This window comes from Miscanthus floridulus, chromosome 17 (genome assembly GCF_019320115.1).
Source record: "Miscanthus floridulus cultivar M001 chromosome 17, ASM1932011v1, whole genome shotgun sequence".
Lineage (NCBI taxonomy): Eukaryota > Viridiplantae > Streptophyta > Magnoliopsida > Poales > Poaceae > Miscanthus > Miscanthus floridulus.
In genome coordinates, this window is record NC_089596.1 from 61,647,361 (window position 1) to 61,671,052 (window position 23,692).

General features: G+C 47.7%; 1 protein-coding gene and 1 non-coding gene across 2 annotated transcripts; both read left to right on the forward strand.

Annotated features, from left to right (window-relative positions):
• The first annotated feature begins 11,136 nt into the window (after window positions 1-11,136).
• Window positions 11,137-12,934, forward strand: LOC136516481 (transcription factor MYBC1-like). The gene has a single exon (XM_066509887.1). The coding sequence runs from the start codon at window positions 11,272-11,274 to the stop codon at window positions 12,253-12,255; it is 984 nt and encodes a 327-aa protein (XP_066365984.1). The 5' UTR covers window positions 11,137-11,271; the 3' UTR covers window positions 12,256-12,934.
• A 4,687-nt stretch (window positions 12,935-17,621) lies between these two features.
• Window positions 17,622-17,763, forward strand: LOC136519267 (small nucleolar RNA Z247). Its single transcript, XR_010774821.1, has one exon. It is a non-coding gene; the product is annotated as a small nucleolar RNA Z247 (small nucleolar RNA).
• The last annotated feature ends 5,929 nt before the right edge of the window (window positions 17,764-23,692 follow it).

The window sequence follows — 23,692 nt, forward strand, 5'->3', positions numbered from 1 at the left end:
TTTCTCACCAGAGCAGTCTTCCTCGCTATTCGTACCTGACACGTCAGTCTCCAGGAGTCTTGGAGCATCTTTCAGCGAGTTGATCGGCATGTCTACTCCGCCTCACATGCATACTGCCGGTCCGTCTACAACAGCTCTAGCTATCATGACTACTCAGAGGCTCCCCTCGTCTGTCGCCTCGTCAGATCCTACGACAGACATACTTGCAGCTTCACAGGCAGCACCAGCCCCAGCTCAGACCTAGACTGCTTCAGCGACACTTCCTGCTACAGAGGGTCAGTCAGTTCAGAGCTCAGGGTCCGATGATGATGGCGCCTAGTTCCATCTTGCTCCACGTACTTCAGCGCCCGACTCGTCCGCTGCAGCCCCGCCGACCGACCCTTAGGTTTTGGTGTTTGACGCCAAAGGGGAAGAGGGTTTGAGTATGTAGACTAAGGGGGAGCGAGTTTTAGGGGGAGCTAGTTATCTAGTATTAGCTTATTATATACATTTGGAGTTTTATTTGTGTGATACACTATTACTTATGCATTCGTGTGTTTACTTTCATGCATACTATTATATATATGTGATAGTGCTATCTACGTGATTGTGATATTTGACATGTGTGATTTCTACTTTGCATTATCTATATGTCATATCACTTGTGTAATGCTCATTTGCCTTTTGCTTCCACGTTTATACTTCGAAGCAAATGAGCTTTGTTATTTGTACTCATGCTTAATTCATATCCTTTGAGTACATTGTGTTGGCTTGGGTCATATAAGCTTGACTAACTCTTTTGTTCTTATTGACAAAAGCTTATATGAACCAAGCCCGTCAAAAACCTCACTCCACAACATACTCAAGGTAGTATTGTCATCAATCACCAAAAAGGGGGAGATTGAAAGCATCTAGGCCCCTAGTTGGATTTCGGTGATTAATGTCAATACAAGATTACTATGACTAACGTGTGTTTTGCAGAGGCAATTAAGTTAGGTCATGGTAATAGAGATCGATTAGGCAATCGAGGTTGTCATGCCCCTACGATGGAAATTGTTTTGGTTTTTAAAGGATGGACGACAAGGTTAAGGATAACTAGTTCTAAGTGTCGATTGGAGTTGGAGAGACACTTAGAGTAGTTTAGGACTTTGTTTTTCCTTTGGCCGTACTATGAAGGGGGGTATGAACGGGTAGCTTGACCTAGTTGAGTCTAGTAAGTTAGGTGTGGTGCACACTTGTGTAAACTAGCTCTAGGTAGCTCCTATGAATGCCTAAGATCCTATGGAGCAAACTTCATTCACATATGTTCGAATGTTGGAAGTGAATGGAGGGTCAAACACTGACCGGACGCTGGCTCCTGTGCGACCGGACGCTGGCCATAGGGTCCAGTCAGTTCATTTGACCGTGAAGAACAAGTCTGGAGTGACCGGACGCTGGAAGGTCATGTGACCGGACGCTGAGGGCTAGCGTCCGGTCGACTCCAGTAAGGGTCCAGACTTGGGAAAGAGTGACCAGACGCGTCCGATCAGTGGTGACCGGACCCTAAGTATCTAGCGTCCGGTCGTTTACAGTAAGCATCCAAGAGCGACCGGACGCGTCCGGTCGGTACTGACCGGACCCTGTCAGCGTCCGGTCATCATTTGAAAACTGTTCACGGGTTGAACTGACCGGAGCGTCCGGTCAAAACGATCGGAGCGTCCGGTCATCCCGCAGAAGCTCATAACGGTTCATTTTTTAGGCTGCCTCATAAATAGAGGTTCCACTCGTGAGTGGAGCAACTTTTGCTCATTCCAACAGCTGAGAAACACGTTTGTGAGTGCCAAGAAGAGCAAGGTCCTAGTGAGGTGTTTGTGATTTGAGAATCCAAGAGAGTAGCCTCACTAGCAAATCAAGAGTAGCAAAGTGTGCATCCATCTTCTCATTAGGCTTCGCGTGGTCAAGTGAGAGTTCGTGCTTGTTACTCTTGGTGATCGCCATCACTTAGACGGCTTGGTGGTGATTGGGAGTTTGGTGTTCACCCGGCGGAGCTTGTGGGTGACCCAACTCAAGTTGTGAGCGGCTTTGGGTGATTCACCGTGATGGAGTGTCAAAGAATCAACCCATAGAGAGCACTTGATCCTTGCGCGGATCAAGGGGGAGCTACACCCTTGCGCGGGCGCTCCAACAAGGACTAGTGGGGAGTGGCGACTCTCCGATACCTTGGCAAAACATCGCCGCGTTCCTTACTCTCTCTTTTTACTTTGAGCACTTACTTTGAGCATTTACTTTGAGCAATTCAATACTTGTTTTACATCCATAGAATTGCTTGCTAGAGTAAGTTTGGAACTTAGGTTGTGAGGTTGTTGTGCATTAGTTTGATATAAATACTTTTCTAGGCATAAGGGGTTAATTGGGCTATCCGTAGGATTTGATTATTGCAAGAGAATTTAGAATTAGCCCAATTCACCCCCCCCCTCTTGGGCATCTTGATCCTTTCAAGTTTGTCTTTCACCTGAGTGGTGGATGGACAATGGTGCTAATATTCACGTGTGTGCTGATGTTTCTTTGTTTATTTCCTATCAGGCCGGCAGGAGTGGAGCCTTGCTGATGGGAAACGGTTCGCATGCGCGTGTTCTTGGTGCTGGTACGGTCGTTCTGAAGTTTACTTCGGGAAAGATGGTGCTATTAAAGAACGTGCATCATGTCCCCTCCATAAAAAAGAATCTTGTTAGCGCTTCTCAGATGTGTCGCGATGGCTTTAAAATTGTACTTGAGTCCAATAAATGTGTTGTGTCGAGATATGGAACATTTGTTAGAAAATGTTATGATTGCAGAGGCTTGTTCCGCTTATCTTTGCTTGATGATGTGTGTAATAAAGTGGTAAATAATATTAATGTTTTGGATGAGTCGAATATATGGCATTCACGACTTTGTCACATTAATTTTGGCTGTCTCACGCGGCTTGCAAATCCGAATTTAATCTTGAAATTTAACTTAGTCAAAGATTCTAAGTGCCAGGATTGTGTGCAATCGAAGCAACCGCGTAAGCCTCACTAGGCTGCTGAGGCAAGGAACTTGGCACCATTAGAACTCATTCATTCTGATTTATACAAAATGAATGACGAATTGACTAAAGGCGGTAGACGATACTTCATGATATTTATAGATGATTGCACTAGATTTTGCTACGTGTATTTATTAAAAACAAAAGATAAAGCGTTGCATTATTTTAAAGTCTATAAAGCTGAGGTAGAAAATCAACTTGAGAAAAAAATCAAGCGTTTACGGTCCGATCGCGGGGGAGAATATTTCTCAAATGAATTTTCTGAGTTTTGCGCGGTGCATGAAATTATTCATTCATGAGAGGACGCCACCATACTCACCATAGTCCAATGGGATTGCAGAGAGAAAGAACCACACTCTAACTGATTTGGTTAATGCCATGTTGGAGACTGCGGGACTATCTAAGGAATGGTGGGGTGAGGCTATATTGACAGCATGTCATGTCCTAAATAGAGTGCCCACAAAGAACAAAGAAATTACACCATTCGAGGAATGGGAGAAGAAGAGATTAAATCTCTCTTACCTGCGAATTTGGAGTTGTTTGGCAAAGATGAATGTGCCAATAAACAAAAAACGAAAACTTGGACCAAAGATTATTGATAGTGTCTTTCTTAGTTATGCTATTCACAGCGTGCGTTATAGATTTTTAATTATAAACTCTAGTGTTCCTGAGATGGTTGTTGATACAATCATAGAATCTAGAGATGCTACATTTTTTGAGAATGAGTTTCTCATGAAAAATGCACCTAGCACAACTGGTCATGAATTTATAATTCCCCATGAGCATGAAAATTTTACTCCGATAGAACAAATTGAGAAACCCTATGTGCAAAATCATGAGGAGGATGACACTATAGTCACCAGGAAAAGCAAGAGATAAAGGACTGTAAAGTCTTTTGGTGATGACTATATTATGTACCTTGTGGATGACACACCAACGACCATTGAAGAGGCATATTTCTCTTCTGATGCTGACTTATGGAAGGAAGCAGTACGGAGTGAGATAGATTCTGTTATGTCTAATGGAACTTGGGAAATAGTTGATCGTCCCTATGGGTGCAAGCCTATAGGTTGCAAATGGGTGTTTAAGAAAAAGCTTAGGCCTAATGGTACTATTGAGAGGTACAAGACAAGGCTTGTGGCCAAGGGTTATACTCAAAAGAAAGGTGAGAATTTCTTTGATACTTATTCACCGGTTCCCCAATTGACCATAATTCGAGTTTTGCTTTCCCTGGCAGCCTCTTATGGTCTTATTGTTCATCAAATGGACGTTAAGACAACTTTTCTAAATGGAGAGTTGGAGGAGGAGATCTATATGGATCAGCTAGATAGGTTTATAGCAAATGGTCAACAAGGCAAGGTGTGTAAATTATTAAAGTCATTATATGGCCTAAAATAAGCTCCTAAGCAATGGCATGAGAAGTTCGACAGAACTTTAACATCTATTGGCTTTGTTGTGAATGAAGCTGATAAATGTGTGTACTATCGATATGGTGGGGGTGAATGAGTCATTTTGTGCTTATATGTTGATGACATACTGATCTTTAGATCTAGCCTCAAAGTGATCGAGGAGGTGAAGGAATTTCTATTTAAAAATTTTGAGATGAAAGATTTGGGAGAGGCTGATGTTATTCTTAATATCAAGCTTCAAAGAGAAGGTGATGGTGGGGTAACTCTGTTACAAACCCACTATGTGGAAATGGTGCTGCGTCACTTTGGGTTCAGTGACTATGCACCTGCTCCTACACCTTATGACCCTAGTGTGCTATTGAGGAAAAATCGAAGAATAGTAAGGGATCAGTTGAGATATTCCCAGATCATTGGCTCGCTCATGTATCTTGCTAGTGCAATAAGGCCTGACATCTCATTTGCTGTGTGCAAGCTGAGTCAGTTTATGTCAAACTTGGGAGATGATCACTGGCGTGCTCTTGAGAGAGTGATGCGCTATCTGAAAGGCACCATGAGCTACGGTATTTGTTATACTGAACATCCAAATGTGTTGGAAGGCTATTGTGATGCCAACTGGATCTCTGATGCAGATGAGCTTTATGCCACAAGTGGATATGTGTTTTTGCTTGGAGGTGGTGCTGTTTCCTAGAAGTCTTGCAAGCAGACTATCTTAACGAAGTCTACAATGGAAGCAGAACTCACAGCATTAGACACTGCTGGATCTGAGGCTGAGTTGCTTTGTGATCTCCTTATGGATTTACCGATTATAGAGAAACCCATACCGGTTATTTCTATGAACTACGATAACCAGACTATGATTACAAAGGTTAACAGTTCTAAGGATAACATGAAGTCAACAAGGCATGTTAAGAGACGATTAAAATCTGTTAGAAAATTGAGAAACTCCGGAGTAATAGCGTTGAACTATGTTCATATGTCTAACAATCTAGCAAATCAGTTCACTAAGGGTCTATCACGCAATGTGATAGAAAGTGCATCGAGAGAGATGGGTTTGAGACCCACTTGAAATTTACTATAGTGGCAACCTGTTCTATGTGATCGAAGATCCCGTGAAGTAGGACGGTGAAACAAGCTAGTAGTAAATTGTGAGGAAAGATCCTTAGTAAGACTCATTTCTGATGCATATCTTTCCTTTCTGTAAGGCAGGCTGACTTTTGCCTTAATGTGTTCCAAGTGGCTTGTCAAAGCAAAGATGTTGTCCTACAGAACATCTTTTGAGGAACATACCTATATGAGTCAGACTGCTAGTCATAGTTTATGAGATTTGGGTGATCTCTAAATACTCATAAAAGGCACTGAAGTATGACTTATATGCTTCAAATAGAGGGGATGCCTTTTGCTGCCCAGTATCAGCTAAGGACTTTAGTGACATTCACCTCACACAAAACTACCAATTCAAGGCTTAGTCCATTGTTCAGTTGTGACTGAGTGAAACTATTGTTCTAGATAGATATTCAACTTAATAGTCTTTATCAAAACACTAGTATATAAAAGAAATATGGTTCTGAGACTACTTTGTTATAAACCTTAGAGTTTGGTGGGGATTGTTGGATATAATATGGGCTTGGCCCATATAATATTTAATGAATCAAATAAAACTCTATGGTGCGTAACAGTAAGCGTTGTATGGTTTCATACCATACGGGGTTTTGACTGAACGTTGACTCAGCTTATATGGTTAGAAATTATCCATCTAAATTGAGAAGCTAAGAAAAGGACAAAGGCGTGCCACATGCGCGCGCGCTGCCACCGCCGACCGGGCCAGGCCGGGCCGTGGGTGTGGGCATGGGCGTGGGCGCGGGCCAGGTCGAGGCCGTGGCCGTGGCCATGAGCGTGTCGTGTCGCGGCGAAGTGAGGCGAGGCAGGAAGGCAGGCGGCGAGCGAGTGGGCGGGCGTGGCCAGTCTTTTGCCACTTAATCCACATAACAATGGGAGTTACTCCCCTTAATGGGGAGGCGAACTGATTGCGGCAGTTACTGTCCTTTCCGCTTCCATCTCCTAGAATTCTCCGCTGCCTCTCTTCTCCCCGTCCATATATCCGAGTCCTCCGTCAGTCTAGATCCACTTCTTCCACAACCACTCCCGAGATAACCACATCTCCGCAGCCTACTGGTTTCCCCGTCCCATACCTCTACGCGCATGGAGTAGCGGGAGAGCAGGTGCCTCCGGAACCCTCGTCCGCCTAAGAACCCTGCACGGGGTGAGCGGCGATTAGGTTTTTGGGGAGTGATCCACGACTGCTCGTCCTCGTACATTCCTGGTGATTGCCTACGGAACATCAAGGCGACGTCTTCTTCCTGGTGATCCGTTCGTGGGAAAGCACTGCGAACATCGTCCTACACCGACTGTGGTCCATGACTTCAAGCAACACACTATGTCGACTAGTACGAATGGAGCCTCCGATGCCCTCGGCATGGGACCCTCCGCTGGGTACACTCTAATCTCTATGATTACTGTACTCGCTGCTACTGTGTTCATCTATATGTTATCACTGCATGCTGTAGTGTTCATTAGAGATATACACATGCACATATATGCCGTCATGAACCTGCTGATGTTACTTTTCTGGATTAAACTGATAATGAAAATGCCTAAATTTCTAACATACATAATACTAGCAGTTTGAGTGCCCTTTACTTTCTTACTTTTTCTCTTCCTTCTTTATTCTTTCTCCGTATTTATCCGTAGCTTCATATGCCCAATGTACTCACTATGTTTCAGATTATAAGTCATTTTAAATTTTTTGTAGATTGAATTTTCTATGTATATATAAACATAATGTTATGTCTATATACATAGCAAATCTGGTGTATCAAAAAAATCAAAACGACTTATAATTTGGAACAAAGTAAGTACATATACCAAAACTAACCCAGAGCAAAGTTGTTGCATCTTGTGTCGGGTTCATAAACCAGGGTCCCTCTTGGACTGGCTTCCCAACAAAGACTTGGCTCAACAGACAACGTTGCAAGCAATGCACGACTCGTGGGCCAGCCTAAGTACCTAGACGACAGACCAGAAAGATGATCCAATCTTCGATCGGAAGGCCTGGCCGAGGAGGAACAGCGCCCACTGCCGACTCTGGCCCGCCTCTTCGTCCGGAGCGCTCACTTCGGTCTCCAGCCCGCCTCCAGACGGACTCTCCGACCGGAAGGCCTGACCTAAACACCGCTTCTGGCTCTGACCCACGTCTTCGACCGGGGATACGCCAAACCCTTGCTTACAGCTCTTCTCCGACTGGCGCAGTTAGAGCCGACTAGGGCCAACCGATCGGGGACGCCCGCTCGGTAAGGACCAGGAAACGAACGGAGAAAGTAAGGCAGGGTGCACAAGTCAAACCGCAATACCAGGGATCATACCCTGTGCACCTTCTAGGCTACTACGACCCTCTTGGTACGACAGAACCCAAGCAGTGTTGTAGGCGTCGACGTTTTCCCCTACAGTATTGTGGGCTCCATTAACTCCCATACCGGATAAATATGGTAAGGCTCCCCCCATATGCCTCTGAGCATCAACAGTGTTGTGGGCACCGACATTTGCCGTACCAGACAAACATGGTAAAAACCCTTGCATACCTTTGGGTATCGACAGTATGGCAGGCACCGACATCTGCCATACCTGAAGGAGACAACACAACCTCCCATGTGCATCTGACATTCAACAGTATTGTGGGCGCCTACCATCATCTTGAAACCGCCGACGTGGGCAGCAAGACTTAGCAGCATACGCACTCTCTCCCTCTCACTTGTAAGCTATCCCCTTCATCTATAAAAGGGGATGCGCTCTCTCCAACATAGACAAGTTGATTCAGATCGATCAAATTCACATAGCACATAGCGGAGCTCCCGTCACTCTTGGCCCCTCTGACCAGAGTCCGACCAGACCTCTTGTACACCCCATCTTTCTCCTTCTCGTTTGTAACCCCACTGCAAACTTCGAGCACCTGGGCTCGGGAATAAAGTCACCGACCGACTCAAACTGGACGTAGGGCACGTTGCCTGAACCAGTATAAATCCTGTGTCATTGAGTGCTAGGCCACCTCCGATCACAATGTACGACAAAACTATAAATATTTACGTGTTGGTCACTTTCTGCACCGACATCTTGTTTTTGTCATATTTTTACAACAATCCTTACAAGAGGGGTGCAAGTGGGTTATGCCGCAAACCTATATACGCTTAAATTTGGGTGTTTCTCGTGGTAAATCGCAAAATTAAGCCTATATATGAGTTCATGAACCAACCACTTGCATCACTACCATCTATGCATCTAGAACATCTTGCGGTCACTGCCTAGGGGCGCTCTCCTTCTTCCTCTTTTGGCGAGGATGCAGGTGGCCACAAGAAGAATAGGTCAACCCCACCAACATTCAAGTAGTTCTTTAGATTTAGTTGTTTAAGTTTACTCCAAATAAATATATTAGGGTCTATTTGTATCCCGAAACCAATATCTAGAAAGTGTTTCCCATCATATTATTGGATTACTTTCCAGTTTCTCGAAAACAAACAGGGCCTCATTGAAATCATTATCGATATCATTTAGGAATTTATTACTGCAATAGCCTCGTTTATGACTATAACAATATCGCCATTGAGGAAGTCAACGGTACCAGGTCAGTTTGTGGTTTACTATCTACAAAAGTCAAGGCTGCTCATGTGCACTTCTCACCGGGATATTAACTCCAGGTCGTTGACCTCTTTGCCGATGGTCATGAAGAGGAAGTTAGTCAAACTTGATGATCAAAAGCTGGAGGCGTTGATGTTCTTTTAGGCCCCGTTCGCTTCCGGGTGAACGAACACGAGGAACAATTCCTGGCCGGATTTCTTACTAAAATTTATATAAGCTTTCAATGGCTGGAACGGTTCCATGGCCGGATTCCCTCTAACCTAACGGAGCCTTATTGATTCAGATGTGTATCCATCGGGTTCCGAAATGTTTGATTTCGCGGCATGTCAAAGGTTTCGAGCTTGACCGATAGACTCAGCGTGAGGACTGTATTTTAGCTTGGTATATTCGGTGGTGCTATATTCATGTGCAACATCGACTGTATCAATCAAAGTTACTAAAAATCACAAAAAAAGAAAAAATCAAAACAAAGTTACTAAAACAGAAGATGATGAAAAGATTTAATAGAATATTTTTTTTTATTTCAGATTGTTATATGTAATTTAGAGTTGTATGATACCAAGTTTTAATATAATTTCTCTCCTTTAGGAAAAAAGTTACTAGTATGGTAATTATGTTGGGTGTCCAACATGACTCATCGGTCACTGTTACCATCAATTTCCTCTCTCTATCGGAAATTTATTTTCGCACGCAGCTGTATTTGCAAGGTTCAAAAAAGGATTTTATTAGCGAAAATTTCAGGGAAACTTCTCTCTCTCCCCTTTTTTGGGCGAGCACTCGGTTTCGCAAGCGCCAGAATATACACCCCCTCACTGCTAATAGGGTAGTTAGACAAATCAAAGTTCTGTCTCTCTCTCCTCTCTGTCTTTAGATTTAATTTAGGCATTGTTTAGTTCCTAAAAAGTTTATACCCTATCCCATGAAATATTTAGACACATGCATAGAGTATTAAATATAAATTAAAAATAACTAATGACACAGATTGTGACTACTTTACGAGACGAATCTTTTAAGCCTAACTAGTCCATGATTTGACAATGAAATGCTACGGTAACACATATTAGACTTAATATATTGGTCCGACGGATTCTGTAGTTTATTTTTTTTTTTTTTGTTAGTATCGAAGATCGAACGGGACACCTCCACACCTCCAACTTTACACGCAGGAACTAAAAATGGCCTTAGCACTCCGTCCTACCAGCACTCCATCAGCCAAACTGCATCCGTACGCGCATTAATGCCTGGACACGCAGCAGAGCACACATTTGCCAGGTCCAGGATCCCACCGGTGCGAATGATATCCACCTCGAAGGTACACAACACGATGATGCCGAGAGAAAACGGAACGGAACCCGAACCGAGCAGACGAACCAGATTCGCCCCTCCCCAATTTCTATCTACTCTAGTACGAGTACAACTAGATAGCAGTACGAGCAGAAAGAAGAGTGCGTGCGTGTGATCCGGCGCGAGACATGGCCACATGAGGACAAACCAAACTCCAGCTAAGATATATCCATCATCGTCGCCTCATCTGATTCGGCAGCTCCGTCCCACATCTGATCTGTCAGTCCAGTCGTAATCCCCCGCGAGAAGAACTGTTTTTTTGTTGTTGATGAAATTCACTTAATCCCGGCTCCGAAATACTGGGAATATTGGGTGGTGTTTTTGGGAAGGCAGCAGCAAGCGAACAAGCAAGGAACCAACGATGGCGGTTTGGACGGACGGGCGGGCAGGCCACTAATAATTAAACCAGTCCAGGTCCAGCGCAGCGACCCAAACTCACTGGCCAGATTCTCTCTCGCTCATCCATCATCGCCAGACTCGAGGGGCGGAGAGAGAAGAGGAGGGGAGGATATCATGGCACGGCATACGGTGGCAGGGAAAAACACCCTCCCTTCCTAAACACACGCAGCAGGAACACAGGCTGTGCTGTGCGAGATACAAGAGAGAGAGAGAAAAGGAGAGAGAACGAACGGCAGGAAAGAAGAGAGATCCACCTCGAAGTAACCCCTCCCTCCCTCCTCGCTTGCTCCTGCTGGAGTGGAGTTGGAGTCGAGCCTACTGCTCCTGCGGCTGCCGCGGCGTCCAGTCCAGCGAGCTGCGAGAATTGCTCTGCTCGCCAGGAGAGCAGAGGAGGAGAAGCCGCGCGCGGCCATGAGGGAGGAGGCGGAGCCCAGCTGGTTCGCGCGCGGCGGCGGCGAGGAGCAGCAGCTCCCGCGGCCGGACGAGCTGATGCCGCTCACGCAGACGCTCATCACGCCCGATCTCGCCGTCGCCTTCGACATCGCCACGCACGGCGGCGGCGCGGGGGCGGGGGCGGGCGCCGGCGCCGGCGCCTGCGCAGGCGGCGGGCCCGACATCAACGGCGGCGGAGGAGGCGTGTCGTCGGCCGCGGGCTCCAGCGGTGGCGGGGGCGGCGGCGCCGGCGACGAGCCGGCGCGGACGCTCAAGCGCCCGCGCCTCGTGTGGACGCCGCAGCTGCACAAGCGCTTCGTCGACGCCGTGGGGCACCTCGGCATCAAGAACGCCGTGCCCAAGACCATAATGCAGCTGATGAGCGTCGACGGCCTCACGCGCGAGAACGTCGCGTCCCACCTCCAGAAGTACCGCCTCTACCTCAAGCGCATGCAGGGGCTCGGCGGCGGAGGGGGAGGCGGAGGCGGCGCGGGGGGAAGCCACTCCTCCGGCTCCGGCATCGACGCCGCCACCGAGCACCTCTTTGCCACGGAGCCCGTCCCCTTCCTCCCGCCGGGCCACGGCCACCGCGCGCCCGTCAACACCTACCCGCCCTTCTCCCCCATGGGCGGCGCCGCGCACCACCACCACCAGCACCACGCGCCGCAGATCGGTCACTTCCACCACCCCGCCGCCGCGCGCCCACTCGGCCACCACTACGGTGGCGCCGCCGCTGGCGCCGGTTTCGACCACGGCGGCTTCCTGAGCCGCGTCGCCGCGCCGCCCGTCGTCGGCCCGCCCGGGATGCACCACCACCGCATGGTCGGCGCCGGCGCCGGGATGGGGATGGGGATGATGGCGCCCGCCTCCTTCGCCGACGAGATGGACCTCGGATCCCGAGGCGCTGTCGGCAGCGGCGGCCGCCGCGAGCTCACGCTGTTCCCGACGTCCGGGGACCACTGAGGGCCGGCCGCCGGGGGTCCGTCCGACGACGGCGATGGGCATCGGAGTCACTGCGGGCGGGCGGCCGCCTCCGCCCTCGGCCCTCGGCCCTCGGGTACATAAAATTCGAAATTCGTTTCCTTCCTGTCCCCCCTCTGCTGCGCAACCGCCGCTGCTTCCCACAGATCGGCATACAAATCGAGCAAGGCTCAACCCACATCTCAATCTCAATCTCATAGAGTCCAAGAATTCTTGGGAATTAGCAATCCTTCCATGCGTTCCTTCCTTCCTCCTAGCGTCTCGTCTCGTCGCCCAACCAACCATTGTTGCTGTTGATGTTCGTTCGTGTACTGCTGCTGCTATTTGTCATGTTCTCCCCCTCTCCCTCCTTCCATTGTTCTTGTTGCTGATGGCATAAAAGTTAGCCGTAGAAGAGACGATATATTTAGAGGGTTGTACAACGAATTGTGACTCGACAACTTTCTCGCCTCCACCATCGTCCGACTTCAATCTTTGCGATCGCGCCAAGATTCCAGGGTCGAGACTCTCTGTTCTTGAGTGATGCAATGCAACGCAACCACCTTTGCTTCAGAGCAGCTAGAAGTGACCCGTCAAAGAAGTGATGCAACCATTGTGCCGTGCATGATAAGAGGTTTCTGTTTTCATATATGGATAAATATAGGCAGGGTTGAATAATCGATCCCAAGGCGTAGCAATGGAGATGAACAACTCTGAGGATTATTACACCTACATGTATGATAATCGGATCTTGTGGGAGTCAAACCATCTGCAACTGCAAGCGTCAAAGTGGAGATTCAGAGCTTAATCTGCTCTGTCAGTTTTCTTCCTCAGCGCCTCCTTTGATGGAGGTAAGAAGAGTGTTATATGATATATAGTACTACTAGTATGCAGTAGCAAGGGTTGCAACACTTGATCACATTGTGTTTCTGCCTCCCTAGAACAAACATTGGAGCAGCTCAAATTGGAGTTTGTTGTAGTAGCAAATTAAAATTGTAGCCATCATCAGCCATTTGTAAATCTGCGCGACTTATAAAAGAGCTTCTTTGTAGCCCTGAGAGAAAAGAGACCAGCTTGATGTTAATGCTCCTTTCCGTTCGGCTTCCTGAATCTGGGCTGAAAAACACTTTTTTGGCTGAAATGTTGTGAGAGAAAAACACTGTTCGGGCTGGAAAAAAAAAAGCCGAGCAAATCAGATATGGGATAAGCTGAACGGGGATGCCCTTGTTTTTTTTTCTTTCTATTTTGCTCCCGCTCCCTAACAAATGTCGCTGTTAAGAAAGAGAGTTCATCCCTTGCTCCTCTGATTGGATAGCCTGATGTGCGATGTGTCCATCTAAATCTGGTTTAGTTTATCAGAAGGCAGCGGTCGTTGGCAGTGCAATTCTTTTAGTAGTTTCCCGCACTTGCCTACCAGCAGATTAAGATAGTACTTACCTCACTGTTGCCATCTGATCTGATCTTGGTACTAGTCTGAGGAGAGGAGATTTATTTGCACACTCATCATCCCTGCGTGGGCCGTGGGCGGTGGCCGCGCCTGCAGGCGTTGACGAGTCCAAGGATACGGAGTAGGCTCGAGACTAGAATCACAGAATGCTTTGTTGCTTGGGAAGAGAGAAATGGGAACCGAATCGAAGAAGCCAAGGAAAAATGGGAAATACTGTAGGGGAATCAGGAATGGCGTTGCATTAAATTCCTTGGACAGGGAGGCAGGTGCATGTTGGTAGTATGACTAGGCATTTATACGTACGACGTGACCACGAGAGAGAGCGACCAGGCGCGGGGAGAAAATCTACGCAGGCGAGGGCGACACCGACAGCGAGGTGTGTGGGTTTTGTTCAGGTGCGCCAGCGGCCCTGTCCTGTCGCCTCGCCTCGGGACGTGCCGGCGGCATCGGCATGGCCGCATGCATGGAGATCAGACGGAGCAGCACAGACAGCAGCAGCAGCATGGCTTGCTTTGCCTCTCCCTCTCCTTCGCCCCCACGAGGCCACATCTCATCAGCTTGCACGAGCTGGCGTTGCCGATCCATTCCACGCAATGGCGTGCCTTCACGGGCTCACGGCACGTTACTGTCACTGTTACTGTTGCGTCGTCCAGTTTCGGCTAAAACGATTCTGAATTATTACTGTCGGCTGATTTGGTGTGAGAGAAAAATACTGACTTATAATCCACTATCGTTTACGACCCAGCATCGTAGCTGAAAGGCTGACCGAAGTACATGATGATGGCGGCACGGAACTAAGTCGGGCGCACCGCACCGGAATTAGTTAGGGAGACACCGAGACAGGGGTACATTCCGTCCGTCGTCGATCTGGCCGGCTTCCTTTCCTAGTTTCCTTGGGGTCTTTGCTGCGCATGATGGAGAAACTGACCCGCTCGGGCGCGACCGCCGAGCCAAGCCGAAACGAGAGAGAGAAAGGGAAACTGATTGCATCCTCTGACTCTGCAAACACCCTACTCCTGCGGAGCCGGAACCTTCCAAAATGGATCTCCTAGATAATGTGTATCCACGTGTCAATGGCCAGTTGGAAAAACATTATCAGGAATCATAAAAAAAAAGGTACGTAACGGAAAAGAGGCGCCACTTGTGCTGTGCGCTGTGCTGCACGGTGCACCCTGGCAGATCCATCCAGGGATAGATAGAGTAGAGGGCACTGGGTAAAAAGAGCCGGAGGGGGATGAATGACCGAATGAGCGCTGCATTATTGCCGGGGTAACAACAAGAACGAAAAGGCCACTTGGTACTTTGGTTATTTCTATCCACTCAATCTACTTTCCCTGCTTTTCTTGCACACGCTGCTGCTGCTGCGCTCATGTGCTCTCCTCTGCGGAAAAGCCCAGCCGGTTTGCTTGCCGATGCTGCCGCCCGCCCCAGTTCTGGTGGAGGAATCAGGAAAAGGCAGCCGCAGAAAGCAGCCTGGACAAAAGCTAGGATCTAGCAACGCGCAGCAGCTGAGCTGCTGGGCCTGGCCGCCCCGCCTGGGTGAACAGTGCTGCCTCTGCGCCGTGCTCAGCTCGCTGATCCGGGGCGCCAGGGGAAGGAATGTGCCGCCAAAAGCTACCCATCCGGCCCGGCCCCGGCGCCTTTCGCTCGTCGCGTCAGGGGAATTTCTATCCGACGGCTGCCGACGAGAGCTACCGGCATCTCCACTCGCCGGTGGACGGACGCGCGCCTCCTCACCCCAGCATCTGATGCGCCTGACGCTGACGCCCTTCAGATCTGCTATGCTTCGCATTCGCATTCGCAGTCGCAGGCAATCATTCTCCGCGCCTCTACAGTCTACAAGAGCGAGTATCATGGGATGGGATTTGGCAAAATTATGCTAGTGTTGTAGTACTAGGTAGATGAATTATCCTGTTCGTTTCACCGAAATTTGTTTTATGCTGATACTTAAATGTTTTAAGAGAAAAATATTGTTTTTCGCTGAAAAGTATGTAAGGTGCTGCACAACAGGTAGTATCAGTGTGCAAAAATCGATGCCTGACGTTTTCCCAACTGAGGACACAGGGAAGTTGCGCGGACAGAATATACCAGTAGTGTTAGCAGGATCGGAGGCACTTGTGGTGCCCCTTTTTTTAATTAGAAGAACCATGTGCAGCCAAACACAGGCAAGATCTCTGATCTCCCCGTCGGGATGATTATTGGAGGACCTAACAGAGTGACGTTAGATCCACCCAGTTGCACCGGATGGGCCTGGTTCGGTAATCACACAACAATCAACCTATGCTTGCAAATGGCATGATGACTCGGAAAGTTGTACAACCCTACATGCCACTTTGAGTTTGAAAACTCCCCTGCACGCTAATAACAACCACACCTGCCATTTGCAAATTCCTCTCTTCACACTATTCCATTCACATTTGTTCCCTTTTTTTCTAAAATAAATAAATTTCACTATAAGCAATAACAAGGGTTTAAAATCTGTATTAGCAATACTACTATATATGTACTCGTTTGTCCGTCCACTATTAGAACCCATGTCTTTTTTTTTTTTTAAAAAAAAAAGCCAGCGCGTGTAGAAGTACTCGTACATGATAGTGTGAATACGACCAACCAGAAAAGGTCCACAAGAGCTGCTGCTGCTGCTACGAAATGGAGTCGTTGTCCTCGTCTCCAATCCATCTAGCTGAGTATTTGTTTACGTTAACCTCCTATAATCAACGTGTGTTGGGGCTGCTTTTATCTGCAGAGACTTTGCTATCACGGAAAACTTGGCTGGAAGAACAATTCCAATCCGTTGTAGTCGACGTCCTGGAACGAGGACGTTAGAACGCACTAGTTGTCTAACTCTGGCGGTTTCAAGGTGACATGCAGCCAGTAAAATACGGATTTGGTCTAACGTTCAATTTATAATCACAAGACGATGCTGGAACACGCACCACACGCTTTAGGGCCCAACATTTATTTACACCTTTTTTTCCCTTGAAATATACCTCCTGTTAGCACGGCAGATCGCTGAGGATGATGGAAGTCGTTGCTTGAAGCCGTATTGATAATCGTAGTGAGGATACATATAATGCACAAAATTGGAGACCCGCATGGAATTCTCCTGTGAGATCCTTGCGTCCTGCAGTAAGTGGCGGATCACCCCCTCCTAATGGCTTGTGCTCCATTAGAATTGAGAGGAAGAAACGTGTGGGGGGTGGGGGGGGGGGGGGGGGGGGGGAGTATGTTAAGATACGTGTTATCTAGAGGGATGGTTGAGCGTGTTCCATATCTTGTAATCCAAGGTAGATAGTTTATTATAGACGTATCTATCCAATTGTATATGGTTTGTTGTACAATGACACACCGGGGGTTGTTCCTGGTTCTTAGAGCCCTCAGGTTATGAACTCGTGCCACCCATTTTTACATGGTAATCATAGTCAATCTCATAATGGAACTCACCCATGACATTCGTTCCCATCATCCTCATGTGCGTCTGCTTCTCCCTCGCTCGACTTTCCCATGACCGAGAAGCTTTTCCGCAACAATCATTAGATGTGGTGGGCTCATGTCCTCTCCATGCTGCGGGGAGCACAACAACGCAAGCACTGGTGGCATTTCTTCCTCTTCCCAAGGACGACGAGAACAAGGATGTCCAGCCCACACCGAACCCATAATATGAGGTGTGGGTGGCCAAGGACCAGTAAGTCCTCAACTACCTGCGGTCATCGCTCTCGTGAGATATTCTCTCACAAGTCTCATCTGCAGAGACTACTACTGCGACATGGCCACGATCTAGGGGATGTTCGCCTCTCAATCTTGAGCATGCATCATTAGCACACGTATAGCGCTCGCCACAGCGTCCAAAGGGGCGTCCTCTATCAACGAGTACTTCACCAAGATGAAGGCCCTTGCACATGACATGGCATATGAAGTGAGGTAACTTGAAGACGAGGAGTTGGTGTCCTACATCCTCGTCGGCCTTGACGACCTTAATGTCAATCTAGTGGTTTCTCCTATTGCCACTTAGGTCGAACCCATCTTGGTCAATGAGTTATACACCCAGCTTGTCAGTTTTGAGCAGAGGATGGAGCTGCATAGTGGGGGATCTCAGTCTCGGCCAACATGGCCACCCACCAAGGATGGTCGAGGAGGCGCCAATAAATCCCATGGTCGCGGTGGTGGCCACGGCTTCGAGCATGACCAGAAGGGAGGATGCGGTGGTGGACACACTCAAGGCGGTACGTCCTTCGGCGTCATCTACCAACTCTGCGGCAAGGAGGCGCACACCGTCATTTGATGCTTCAGACGTTTCAATGCGTCCTTCACTGGCCCTCCACAGAAAAGCATGGCTTCAGCAACCACGTCATATGGAGTCGACATCAACTGGTACATGGACTCTAGTGCCACCGATCATGTCACTAGTGAACTCAAGATGCTGACCATTCACGACAAGTCAACAAGTACACCGACAACAAGCAGATGCACACTACTAATTGAGTAGGTATGGAGATCAGTTATGTTGGTCATAGCATTTTGGATTCCCCTACTAGTGAAATGCATCTTAACAATATTCTTCATGTTCCAAAAGCTAGCAAAAATCTGATTTCTGTTAATCGCCTAGCACGTGATAACAATGCTTTCCTTGAGTTTCATCCCAGTCATTTTTTTCATCCTAATCATTTTTTCATCAAGGAAAACGTGATAACAATGTATCTATCCAATTGTATCTGGTTTGTTTACAAGCCACACTAGGAGTTGTTCCTGGTTCTTATAAACATGCAACTAAGCTCTCAAGTAAGGTAACTCGTTTCACCCATTTTTACAGAGTAGATCGAGGAGAAAGATGAAGGAACTAGCTCCCCTAGAGCTTGATGCTAGATTTGCCAAGCTTCTCATGGGCTTCCATTAGCCTCTCATGAGTGGTATTGAGCTCATCAAAGGATTGCTCAAGAAATTTGACTTTCTTACGTAATTCTTTGCACTCCTTTCTCTTCATTTCAATGCAAGTGTGCACTTGCTCACACATGTCCAAGACCTCCTCCTTGGTGTACTCCTCCTCCTCATCATCATCATTATCACTCCTACAAGCATCACTTTCACATTCATCATCATCACTCACATCATATTTTACCTTGGTAGGCTTTGCCATGAGGCATGTCGATGGAGTGTTGACGATGGAGGGCTTGTTGTTGATGGCGATGCTTGCTAGTGCTTTCTTGATAGATTTCTTGTCATCATTACTAGAGCTATCACTATTCGAAGAGCCATCACTATCCCATATGACCACATAGCCTCCATCTTTCTTCTTCTTTTGAAAGATCATTCTCTTCTCCTTTTTCTCCTTCTTTTCTTTCTTGTCCTTCTTATGCTTCTTCTTTTCATCCTCATCATTGTAACTATTGTAGGGACAATTCGCTATAACGTGATCGGGACTTTTGCAATTATAGCATATTCTCACATATTCTTTGCTTTTGATGTGATCTCTTATCTTTCTTGCACCATAGCCCTTCTTCTTCATGAATTTTCCCATCTTGCGTACAAAGAGGGCCATAGCTTCTTCATCAATATCACTAAGATCATCATCATCACTTGATTCTTTCTTGGACTTTCCCTTGTTCTTGGATGATGATGAGCTAGCCTTGAATGCTACACTCTTCTTCTTCTTGTCTTCTTCTTCCTTCTTGTTATCCATGTCATCCTCCTCCCTTTCCACACGGTATGTCTTTTGTGTCATGACATCACCTAGTACTTGGTTAGGGATAATCTCCTTCAATCCTCCTCTTATGATAAGCAATCTCAACATCTCAAGTCTTGGAGGTAGGCATATTAAGAACCGATGAGAGACATCATCATCCTTGATCTTTTCTCCCAAAGCCTTCAAGTCATTGACAATTACTTGCAACCGATGGAACATCTCCGGAATGCTCTTATCATCCTTCATCTTGAAGCTTGTCAACTTATCCTTGAGGATGTACAACTTGGCACTCTTCACTGCCGGTGTTCCTTCATATGTTTCCTCCAATCTCCTCCACACCTCATTAGCTCTTTCACAATCCTTGATTTGCTCAAACACCTTGGAATCAATGGCATTGTATATGGTGTTGAGAGCCATTGTATTGCATTGTTTGTTGGTCTTGTCTTGGTTGGTGGGATTGTCGGGATCAATGATAGCATAGTCATTCTCGGTCACCTCCCATACTTGATCATTGAATGAACCAACATACATCCTCATCTTTCTCTTCCAATAATCATAACATGTGCCATCAAAGAATAGTGGTTTACCCCCCACATGGTTGAACACAACTTGAGCCATAATTTGACACCGAGGTTGTTAAGCCTTTAATCAAACGGTGACCACGGCTCCGATACCACTTGGAAGGTCCTAATATGGCTAGAGGGGGGTAAATAGCCTATTTAAAATCTACAAATTAACTAGAGCAATTTGATTAGTATAATAAATAGCAAAATGCAAATTTGCTCTAGCTCTACAAGGGTTGCAAGCCACCTATCCAATAATTCTAGTTGTTATGATCACTAGGCACAGAATCTACTAGGTCACTACTCACTAAGAGCTCTTACAATTGCTACACTAAAGAGCTCCACTAGATGAACTTAATCCACAAAGCAAGCTCTCAATTCTAGCTACACTAAAGAGTTTGATATAGCTAGTTTGTGGGAATGTAAATGAGTAAGTGAGATGATAATACCGCCGCGTAGAGGAGTGAACCAATCACAAGATGAATACTTTATCAATCACTGGGAGAATATCAAAGGGCAAGAGACAACCAATTTTCTCTTGAGATTCACGTGCTTGCCAACACGCTACGTCCCCGTTGTGTTGACCAACACTTGGTGGTTCAACGGCTAAGAGGTATTACACGAACCTCGTCCACACAATTGGACACCGCAAGAACCTACCCACAAGTGAGGTAACTCAATGACACGAGCAATCTACTAGAGTTACCTTTCGATGCTCCGCCGGGGAAGGTACAAATCCCCTCACAATCACCGGAGATGGCCACGAACAATCACCAAGTCATGCCAATTCTCCTCCGCTGCTCTAAGCCGTCTAATGGTGGCAACCACCAAGAGCAACAAACGAATTCCGCAGCAAAAACACGAACACCAAGTGCCTCTAGATACAATCACTCAAGCAATGCACTTGGATTCTCTTCCAATCTCACAAAGATGATGAATCAATGATGGGGATGAGTGGGAGGGCTTTGGCTAAGCTCACAAGGTTGCTATGTCAATGTAAATGGCCAAGAGAGTGAGCTTGAGCCGGCTATGGGGCTTAAATAGAAGCCCCCACGAAATAGAGCCGTTGGGCTACTTACTGTACTAAACACGGGGCGACCGGACGCTCCGGTCATATCGACCGGACGTAGGACCCCAGCGTCTGGTCGTGCGATGCACGCCACGTGTCCCTTCTCTTTAAACACTGAGCGCCCGATCCCAACGGTTAAGTGATGACCGGACACGCTGCTGTGAAGTGACCGGATGCTGGACCTCAGCGTCTGGTCGTTTCTAGTAAGCATCCAGAAGCGAGAAATCACGACCGGACACGTCCGGTCATGCTTGACTGGACACACCCAGCGTCCGGTCACTCAATGTCATCATACGTCAGACTGACCGGACTCAGGCCCTGAGCGTCCGGTCAATTTTCGCGCCAGCGTCCGGTCATGAGACCGAAACTGCGCGCCCTCTGCTGCCACTGACCGAACGCACCGGTCCAACCGAGACTAGCGTCCGGTCACTTACAGTGACCTCCGTCTTTTCTATATAGGGCGCCGGTGGCACCGTCGGACTGTCCGCACTCTCTGGGCGGACACCCCACCGGTGAAGTTTCTAACCCTTGGTCAAATGTGCCAACCACCAAGTGTATCACCTTGTGCACATGTGTGTTAGCATATTTTCACAAACATTTTTAAGGGTGTTAGCACTCCACTAGATCATAAATGCATATGCAATGAATTAGAGCAGCTAGTGGCACTTTGATAACCGCATTTCGATACGAGTTTCACCCCTCTTAATAGTACGGCTATCGAACCTAACTGTGATCACACTCACTAAGTGTCTTGATCACCGAAATAAAATAGCTCCTACCATTTATACTTTTGCCTTGAGCCTTTTGTTTTTCTCTTTCTTCTTTCAAGTCCAAGCACTTGATCATTAGCATGGCATCACCATCATCATGTCATGATCTCTATTTGCTCCACCACCTGGACTAGTGTTACCTATCTCATAATTATTTTTGATAAACTAGGTTAGCACTTAGGGTTTCATTAATTCACTAAAACTAAACCAGAGCTTTCACTCGATGATAGCCCGTCGTGCTCCGTATCCGCCTTCGCCACGCCCCCTCCTTGCATTGTCCGCCTCGTGCCCTCCACCTCCCACGCCAACGACTTGAACCCACGGAATTCCATCCTCTGCCTCCACGGCGGCCCGTTGTCGGCGTCGTGCCACGTCTCCACCCACTAGCACTGGAGACCTAGTCCGCTAGCTTAACCCACAGAGGCTCCTCGCTGGCACCATAGACCAAGCATCACCTCGCCCTGGACAGGCGACACCTCAATTTGTCCGCTCCGTCGTCGTCCTAAAGCGCGGGAACGGACGCACGAGGCACAATGAACGTGTGGGTCTCACACCGCATGGAACTAGATTCTTACCAAACGTAGCGACCATTTCTTATCTCTCCTACATGTTTCCATGAGAGAGCCTAACGGCTCCGAGTGCGAACGCTATTAGGCCTTCCATTGTGTTGAGTGAAGCCCAGAAAAGAAATTGAGACCTACATGTGAGAACGAGGCATCACTCTTCACACCTTGCAGTGTTGAGCATTCATAGGCATCGCTGGGACCCACAAGCAAAGCAATAAAAAATAGATACACATGTTCCTGCATTGGCATCCTGCACCACCGAGCAACAACGCAGAGACGGAGATAATCGTTGTTTTTATATTCTTTGCCAGCGCCTGTTCTTGCCTCGCTCTTCGATCTTTGAGCATCGGCTAAAACTGGCATCGGGTGCTGTAGTGTGCAAAGTGATACTCTAATCTTCTCTCGCCTATTTGGGCATCACTCTTGGCTGACATCGCGGAGGGCCTTATCGAATGAAAACAAAATGGCACCGGCAATAAAATAAAAAGAAAAAACGCCTTTACAGAATTACAGTAGGAACATCGTGACTTTTGACCTAACCCCAAACCATCACTGGAAAAAACTAGAAAGATGTCTTGCGGTTTGGACAAAAAAAAAAAAAAAAAAAAAAACGGGCGGCGTTCGGTAATTTTGGTGAGTAAAATAAAGAGTACAGTACTACTAGGGAGCTCTCGGGACCCTGACGAATGTAACTCGTTCAGTCGGGACATTGTTTTTCTCTCATAACAAATCAGCACGAATCGTTAGTAAAAACCTACACTAGGGAGCTCCCATGACCACGACGAATGTAGCTTGTTCGGTTGTCGACTTGTTCGACTTATTTTTTCAAACGAAACAGTGTTTTTTTTCTCACAACGAATCAGCATGAACTGTTTTTTTGTTTTTTTTAGTCCAGCCGAACTGGTACCCACCCATTCTCCCCCGAATCCCAGAAGAGGCGAGGTACACTCCTGTGCCGGGCTGCCCGTCTGCCTGAGCGGCTGATCCTGAGTGATACGACTTACGACTCCAGCACTCGTCAAGGCTGCCGGCAGATAAACCCCATGGCAGGGCCAGGGCAGCAGATGGCGCCCGTGTCGAACTGGACTGCGGTCAGGACTCAGGAGGACGACGCGCCACTGTTTGCATTTGCATGTACACCAGAGATCGGGCTCGTGGGCCCCGCCACTGCGGCCCGGGGTCGGGTGGGCCACGGCGCGGCGGGGGCCCGGCCGGGTAGAGTTTGTCCTTTTCTCTCCCCCCTCGCTTTTGTTCGCCAGGGAACGAACGAACGGGCCGGGTGGGGGCCCACTCCCGCGAGTATCTGATCTGCTCCGCTCGGCGCGGCGCGGGGAGGCGTTAGCTG

Coding starts and splice junctions, on each gene's coding strand:
- LOC136516481 (XM_066509887.1), top strand. CDS start 11,272: ATGAGGGAGGAGGCGGAGCCCAGCTGGTTCGCGCGCGGCGGCGGCGAG.